General features: G+C 54.0%; 2 protein-coding genes across 2 annotated transcripts in view; both read left to right on the forward strand.

Annotated features, from left to right (window-relative positions):
- LOC105530809 overlaps positions 1–8,159 on the forward strand; it is a 14,551-nt gene extending 6,392 nt beyond the window's left edge. The window contains exon 4 of the mRNA XM_011968497.1: positions 7,809–8,159. Coding sequence (XP_011823887.1) covers positions 7,809–8,159 — 351 coding nt within the window. The remainder of the gene's footprint in view (positions 1–7,808) is intronic.
- Positions 8,160–8,293: 134 nt separating this feature from the next.
- Positions 8,294–8,649, forward strand: part of LOC105530795 (interferon-induced transmembrane protein 3-like) — a 22,387-nt gene continuing 22,031 nt past the window's right edge. Inside the window, exon 1 of the mRNA XM_011968481.1 lies at positions 8,294–8,643. Within this exon, the coding sequence (XP_011823871.1) occupies positions 8,401–8,643 (243 nt within the window). The 5' untranslated portion in view covers positions 8,294–8,400. The remainder of the gene's footprint in view (positions 8,644–8,649) is intronic.

An 8,649-nucleotide genomic window follows, 5' to 3' on the forward strand; every position in this document is an offset into this window, starting at 1 on the left:
CTGGAAAGGCACCCGTTACTTAGCAGACCGCGAAAGGGAGTCTCCTTTCCTTGGAGGAGTCGGGGAACGCTCTGCTCCACCAGCTTCTTGTGGGAGGCTGGATATTATCCAGGCCCGCCCGCAGTCATCCGGAGGCCGAAACCCCTCCCTGTGGTGCTGTGCTTCAACGGTCACACTCCTTGTCTGCTTTTATGTTCCTCCCCTACTCCTGGTTCCTCCTCCAGGAAAACACCTTTTCTGTCCGTGCTGGGTATAAGAATGTACTCTTGGCCGGGCACGGTGGCTCACGCCTGTAATCCCAGCACTTTGGGAGGCCTGGGTGGGCGGATCACGAGGTCAGGAGATCGAGACTGAGGGGGTGGCCTACCCCTCCACACCTGTGGGCGTTTCTCATTAGGTGGAACGAGAGATTTGAGAAAAAAAATGAGACACAGAGACAAAGTATACAGAAAAACCAAACCACTCAGCATACCGAGGACCCATGCCGGCACCGGTCTCTGAGTTCCCTTAGTATTTATTGTTAATTATCTTTACCATCTTAAAGATAAGGGAGTGGCAGGATAATAGGATCATTGTAGGGAGAAAGTCAGCAGTAAGACATATGAATAAAGTTCTCTGTGACATGAATAAGTTTAAAGGAAAATGCTGTGCCTTGATATGCATATGCAAACATCTCCATAAACCTTTTAGGAACATTGCTCCAGCAAGTCCCACCTTTTGCCGTAAGGCGGTTTTCTCCTATCTCAGTAAACAGAGCGTGTGATCGGGTTTTACACGGAGATGTTCCATTGCCCAGGGATGCTTTTCTCTATCTCAACTGCCAACAACCGCCAAAAGGCCTTCTTTCCTCTTGTACTAGTCCTCCTCAGCACAGCCCCTTCACGGGTGTCAGGCTGAGGGACGATCAGGTCTTTCGCTTTCCACGAGGCCATATTTCAGACCATCACATGGGGAGAAACTGTGGACATTACCTAGCTTTCCTAGGCAGAGGTCCCTGCGACCTTCCGCAGTGTACGTGTCCCTGGGAACTTGAGATTAAGAGAATGGTGATGACTTTTAACCAGTAAGCTGCCTTCAGGCACTTGTTTAACAAAGCACACCCTGCACAGCCCAAAATCCATTAAACCTTGAGTCACCACAGCCCATGTCTCTTGCAAGGACAAGGTTGGGGGGTAGGGTCACAGATTAACAGCATCTCAAATACAGAACAAAATGGAGTCTCTTATGTCTACTTCTTTCTATACAGACACAGTAACAGGCTGATCTTTCTTTTCCCCACAGAGACCATCCTGGCTAACACGGTGAAACCCTGTCTCTACTAAAAATGCAAAAAATTAGCCGGGAGTGGCGGCCGGCGCCTGTAGTCCCAGCTACTTGGGAGGTTGAGGCAGGAGAATGGTGGGAACCCGGGAGGTGGAGCTTGCAGTGAGTGGAGATCGCGCCACTGCACTCCAGCCTGGGGGACAGAGCGAGATTCCACCTCAAAAAAAAAAAAAAAAAAAAAAAGACTTTATTGTGCCATCCATACTATAAATGCACAGAAAACCCTCCGAGGACTAGTGTGTACAACCCGACAACCTGTTCAGTCGGACTCAGAGAATGGCGAGTCTCATGGGTGCTATGATCCTAAGCTTTTACCTGGGACCTGGTTTGAGACTTGTACCGGGTCAAGGGAAAAAAGCCTCTTAAACCAGACCAACGTCTGTCTCCCACAAGGGAGTCACATCTCTACATTTCGATGTTTGCTGGATAGCATCCATAGGCTCACCCTTCCCCGTAATCCACGGTTCCACGGAGTACTATAGTATCTGTCTGCACAGTTGGCTGCAGACATAGCTGGCAGCCCAGGTGTCTCCGGTATCTCCTCACCGGAGGACAAACAAGAGAAACCAGTGGCCTTGGGAGGCAAAAAAGCTATTGCTTCGAGAGAACTTTACCTTAACCCTTACCTCCCCCAAACCAGCGCTCCCCAGCTCAGGTGTCCGGCTCCTAAAAACTCCTCTCATTAGGAGGCTGTGCATTGCCTGCTGAGGAAAAGCCTTCACAAACCCAGCAGGGGAATTAGTCTGTCTACGACAATATTCCAACAAGACGGTAAAGAAAACTTTGTGGCAAGGGAAAAATAAGCCGAGTAAAGATATAACCAGGTTGCCAGACCACAACCCATTTTCTCATTTTCCTTCTGTTTTGGTTTTTTTTTTTTTGAGACGGAGTCTCGCTCTGTTGCCCAGGCTGGAGTGCAGTGGTGTGATCTTGGCTCACTGCAAGCTCCGCCTCCCGGGTTCCCACCATTCTCCTGCCTCAACCTCCCAAGTAGCTGGTACAACAGGCGCCGGCCGCCATGCCTGGCTAATTTTTTGCATTTTTAGTAGAGACGGGGTTTCACCGTGTTAGCCAGGATGGTCTCGAGCTCCTGACCTCGTGGTCTGCCCACCTCGGCCTCCCAAAGTGCTGGGATTACAGGCGTAAGCCACCGTGCCTGGCCTCGTTTTCCTTCTTTAAACCGCTCCTGGTATCAGCTAGAGGCACCAAACACCTAGCAAACGCCCTCTGGCCTCTGTTGGATCTGTAGGCCACAGGCCCATCGGTAGCTGCCCACCAACTGCGCAGGGGCCTGTGTATAAGGAACAATCAAACCATCTTTCTTCTTATTCCCACTGCAGCAAGGAGAAACTTTAAGGTATCCTGTCTATGATGAAACTAAAGAAAGGAAAAAAGAGACGTAAACATAAGACATAAAAATAGAAGACTGGAAAGACACAGATTGGGCCCCTGAAAGGATAATTCAATATTATGGGCCCAAGATAGGTCATGGAGGTACCGTACTCCTACTGACATGCTTAACCGCATCATAAAGTTGCGGGCACTAGTTGAACTCATCACTAATGAGACAGCAAATACATGTCTGTGGACATGTATATTGTTGTGGACAAATACATTGCTGTGCCAGCAAACCACAAGAATGAGAAACGCCATTTACCCAAGTAGGCTGCCTCCTGGAGAAAGGAGTGTGTGGAAAGTTAAACCTGACAAATTGCTGCCTAGATATTGATGATAATAGAAAGGCCGTTATGGAAATAGCTGCAAGAATTAAATCAACGGCCCATGTTCTAGTTCACACTTAGAAAAAGCAGCCTCCAGATTCTCTCTTGAGAGGCTAGTTTTCATTTTACGGAAGGTTCAAGACTTTAACAGGCGTTGCTCTGGCCATACTAGGAAGTCGCCTAACATGTTTCTTACCTCTCCTTGTCAGCAGCATTCAAGCAACTACAGAGGCAATAGTAGCGAGGCAAACTACCCCTCAGCTAATGCTTTGCATAAATGTCAACCTTTGCCCAAAGAAGAAAACCTGTCTCTTCATTCAGAATTAAGTAATACTGAGGCCTTCCAGTAAACTTCTTTTATAAAAGGCCTCAAAGGAGGGCGGATCACGAGGTCAGGAGATCGAGACCATCCTGGCTAACACGGTGAAACCCCGTCTCTACTAAATATACAAAAAACTAGCCGGGCGCGGTGGCGGTGCCTGTGGTCCCAGCTACTCGGGAGGCTGAGGCAGGAGAATGGCGGGAACCCGGGAGGCGGAGCTTGCAGTGAGCGGAGATCGCGCCACCGCACTCCAGCCTGGGGACAGAGTGAGACTCCGTCTCAAATAATAATAATAATAATAATGATAATAAAAGGCCTCAAAGAGGGGAAGGGAATGAGACAGGAAATTAAATAAAAATAAAATGAAAAAGAAAGAGAAATAGGTTTTCCTGTATTAGGCTGACCTGTCCCAGAGGCAGCCACAGGCACAGGCCAGACCCTGGCAGAGTCTTGATAATATTATCTGCTGTGCTCTGGAGGCTCTCCCAGCACTCCCTCAACACAGCGAGAAGAAAAAAACAGATTTTCCTTAGTTTTATGGAATGAGTTTATAGATTCCTGTTCTCTGTAACTAGTGACTTTACGTATTCTGTTTTATCTAAGAAGTACAACAACGGTCACGTGAAGCCTGAGCAGGCCTGAACTCCAGCTGCCTGGGCACCACAGTGAGGGTTACAGGATAAGCCCGTGCCCAGACAAGCCTAGATACGGACATCTGGGTTGCCTGGCAGCGGTCACGTGCGACCCTGTCTTTGTCTTGCCACTGTATCCCGGCTTTCACGCCGCTGTAAGCGAGCCCTGCCCTTCTGTGAAGTGTGTGTAAAAGTCAGATGCTGTCTTTGTTCTGGGCCCAGTCTTTGTACATGAGTCTGCTGGGCCTGAGTGTACTTAATAGAAGATTCTCCTGTTTTAACGTGAGGTCTCTCTCTCCTCCTCCTGAATCCCACAACAGTGCTGCTGCCACTTCACCTGGGGAGGGTCCTGTTGAGGGTCCAGAGTGTGGTTCTGAGACTAAGCAGAGTGGTCAGTCCCTGCCGTGCCCCTTCTGGCCTCTGTGCAGCTCTTACGGACGGGCGCGTGCTCGTGTGCAGCTCCTGGGGCACCGTGGGTTGGTGGGACGCGGACCCTGAGACCTGCAGCACCTCGCGAGGACGGGAACCCCTCTCCTCCCCCTCGGGCACGCCCCTCACCGAGGCTTCCTGCCCTCCTCTGCCGCTCCCACCCCCTCTTCACCCGCGAAGGGTCCCGATTTCTGTGTCCCCTGGGCCCCTCCCTGGGCAGGGGCTCAGCCTGAATCCAGGATGCTGTCTCTGAGGCTGGGAAACCCACCAGCAGGCCAGGGAGGGCCAGGGCACCCCCCGCACCAAGGTCGCAGCTGGGAGTGTGCCAGCCACACTCAGGACGATTCATCCGCGGAGGCCTCCCTGCCCTGACTGGGACTGACCTCCTTTGGATGAGGGGCCTGATGGCTCAGAGACGAAAAGATCCCAGGTAGAGAGTAGTCCCCTCCTAACGCAAGTGAGAGCAGCCCCCACAACATTTGCCAGCAGAGTCCCCAGATGTCTGGAAAGACGCTGTCCCCACAGGGAAAGAGGAGGAGGCCAACAGGGCTGTTCCCCAGCTCCCACCAGCCCAGGAGCCCGCGGCAGAGCAGGCCACAGGTGACACCTCCATCACCACTCAGGACCTGGTCCCTCCAGATGCCAGCGAATCATCCGCCCCGGCCCATCCTCTCAGTGAGGCCAGAGGCCCCAGGATCCTCACATCCCTCAGTCCTTCCCGAGCAGCTTGTGGCCGTGCACTCGGATCACGGGCCCTGAGGAAAGGGGCATCCCAGACATCTCAGGCCACGCTGGACACAGGGGACAGGCCAGGACCCTGACACAGAAAACATCATCCTGGCCACTGGCCCAAGAGGGACACGGGGAGCCAAGGGATCAGTGGGGCCCTGGCCCAGGGACCCGTCCCCCCAGGCATTTCCCATTCCCAAAATGTGTAGTTGGGAGAAATGGGGGTGGGCACAGCCCCTCGTGCCGTCAGTGGCCTGGCGGGCAGCAGCTATTGCATGGGAGAGAGGCAGGTGGAGTCTCTGAAACTGCTTCCCCTCCCGCCCCAGCTGGGAGAGTCAACCGAAAGCAACGTCTCATCTGGGAAGGGACAGAAGTAAGTGGCACCCTCGGAGCCTGGTGGGTGCAGGGCCCTGGTCCCCGGTCGTCCTCCCTTTCTTAGCAGTCTGGCCCCACAGGACCCAGGGTCCCCAGCGGGTGGAGGGGATTGGTGCAGACCAACCCAGTGTAGCCCAGTGGCAGCTGACCGCCGGGTGGAGATCAAGTCGGCCTGGAGGCTGGGAGGTGTGGACACTGATCTGGCAAATGCAATCTTTTCTATTCTGTTGCCAAAGATGGACAGGGAACACCACGCGAGCCTGCGGCAGAACCGTGCGCCACCAGCAGGGCCCTGTCAGACCCACTGAGTAGAGCAGGTGGTGGACCAGCACCAATGCCTCCTCCCAGCATGGGATCAGAGCACGCGGATGGAACAGGCAGGCTGCCCTGACCGGGTCCTGCACCACTTTTTCCCAAGGCTTGTCCCTCCGTTCATGTCCAGGGCTGCAGTGAGAATCCCAGGGGACCAGAAGATGGAGGAGACAGAATTCAGAGCCTGGGGATCCATGCGTCAGCCGTGGGTGAGGGAGCAAGTAGGATCTCGACGGCACTGAACTCCACTCGGTGAGGGGAGCTTTAGACCATGGTGTCCCCATGGCAGGGCCAGACACAGAAGCCAGGCCATCCTGTGTTGCAGGGAGACAAGGCCCGGGATAGAAGGCGAGTGGAGGCCTGGACATGGCTCCTTAGAACATACTCTGTCCGGCAGAAAGAAGAGCACTTAGGCAGCTGGGCCTGAGGACTGACTCCTGCAAGTCGGCATTTAGTATGAGACGTTAATATTTTACTACGTGGTGGCGGGGAGCGGTGGCTCAAGCCTGAAATCCCAGCACTTTGGGAGGTCGAGGCAGGTGGATCACAAGGTCAGGAGTTCGAGACCAGCCTGGCCAATATGGTGAAACTCCATCTCTACCAAAAATACAAAAATAAGCCGTGGTGACGGGCACCTGTAGTCCCAGTTACTCAGGAGGCTGAGGCAGGAGAATCACTTGAACACGGGAGGCAGAGGTTGCAGTGAGCCAAGATGGCACCACTGCACTCCAGCTTGGGTAACAGGAGTGAAACTCCATCTCAAAAATAAAAAAAAATTATACTATGTGGGCCAGGCGCGGTAGTTCACGCCTGTAATCCCAGCACTTTGGGAGGCCGAGGTGGGCGGATCATGAGGTCAGGAGCTCGAGACCACCCTGGCTAACACAGTGAAACCCCTTCTCCACTAAAAATACAAAAAATTAGCCGGGCGTGGTGGCAGGCGCCTGTAGTCCCAGCTACTTGGGAGGCTGAGGCAGGAGAATGCGTGAACCCGGGAGGCGGAGCTTGCAGTGAGCTGAGATCTGGCCACTGTACTTCAGCCTGGGTGACAGAGCAAGACTCCAACCCAATTAAAAAAAAAAAAATTATATTATGTGAATACAATCACTGCTGCGTGGCCTGGAAAATATCCCGTAGCAAAGGTGTTCAACATCAAGACACACTGTGAGTTGTTGGTTATTACAGCCACTGTTAAATCTTATAAATTTTATAAATTATCAATAAAATTTATCCTATAGAGCCAAAGTCATCATTACTCAAACACATCACTCTGCAATTACACGGCTGCACGCTACTGTCATGTGAGCTCCGGAGGTCACTGATGTGGACCTGACCACCCGCTGCGGTGAAAGGCTACAGCAGGGTGAGCAGCCGCCCATCTCTGTAAGTTCCACCTGCAGCGATGTCCTCTGGGGAGTCTGGCCTGGTGGGCAAAGGAAAATGGGCCCATGTGGCACATCAGGAATTAAACAGGTCGCGCTGCACACAGGCCTGCAGGCCACGCTCCTGCCCCTGTGACCCCTCCCCTGCCAGCCCTGCCCACACTGCCCCCTCTGACCAGCCAAGTGCACAGCATCAGCTCAGTTTGCCGCAGTAGCCTCTGCCAAGGAGGGTCCAGGAAGAAACCCAGAGGCCACACAAGGTGTTTCCACAGGGAGGACATAACCTCAGGAGCTGCTCAGAGGTACAAACCGGTTCATGAGAAAAACAGGTGGCAACTGCAGGAAGCAGCTGGCACCCGTGTGAGGACCCAGGGAAGAGGCAGAGATGATCAGAACCTGGAGATCTGGAGGGCGCCCCAGGGACCAGACACCCAGAGCTCTGGGCAGCGTGGGTGCCGCTGGGCCGCGTGGAGCGGGTCTGGGAGCCTTCACCCAGGTGGGCCTCCAGGGTAAAGGGCCATGGCTCCTAACTCCACCATCCAGGCCTCTGCCACTGGCATCCCACAGCCCCCTCTTCCGTCAGTGCTCCCCAGAGTCCCCGTTCCTGGGCCTGGAGGGCTCCTTTGGGACAGGAAGCACTGGCCGCCAGGCCTCTGACCTGCACCAGGAGACACGGGGACCTTTAGCCCCCACACCCGCACGGAGCAGGACTGCAACCCCAGGAAAGGACAAGGCATTTCAGCAGATGAGGCCTGTGACAAGTGAGGCGAGGGCTTTGGGGGAACTGCTGTGGGACCTGGCGTGTGGAGGCACCAGCACAGGCCTGGCAGGAGCCCTGAACCGGAACAGTGAGGTCCTGCAGCTGCTGGCCTGCGGTGTGGAGACTCCCAACGTAGGGGAAGTCTCCAGGACCCCCACACCCCTAACAAGATGAGAAATGTGCTCACTTGGGCTCTAGAGAGGAAGCCCCTCAGCCCTCAGCCCCTCCTTCCTCCCCGTCCTAAAGTAATTTGATCCTCAGGAATTTGTTCCGCCCTCATCTGGCCCCTGCCAAGTCCCAATTTGACAAATGCCAGGAAAAGGAAATGGTTGAGAAATCGAAACTACTGGGGAAAGGGAGGGCCCACTGAGAACGATCCCACTAACCCGACCACCGCAGGCTTTCGCAGGACACCATGAACCACACGGTCCAAACCTTCTTCTCTCCTGTCAACAGCGGCCAGCCTCCCAACTATGAGATGCTCAAGGAAGAGCACGAGGTGGCTATGATGGGGGCGCCCCACAACCCTGCTCCCCCGACGTCCACCGTGATCCACATCCGCAGCGAGACCTCCGTGCCCGACCATGTTGTCTGGTCCCTGTTCAACACCCTCTTCATGAACCCCTGCTGCCTGGGCTTCATAGCATTTGCCTACTCCGTGAAG

The sequence above is a fragment of the Mandrillus leucophaeus genome, unplaced genomic scaffold (assembly GCF_000951045.1).
Source record: "Mandrillus leucophaeus isolate KB7577 unplaced genomic scaffold, Mleu.le_1.0 Scaffold845, whole genome shotgun sequence".
Classification (NCBI taxonomy): domain Eukaryota; kingdom Metazoa; phylum Chordata; class Mammalia; order Primates; family Cercopithecidae; genus Mandrillus; species Mandrillus leucophaeus.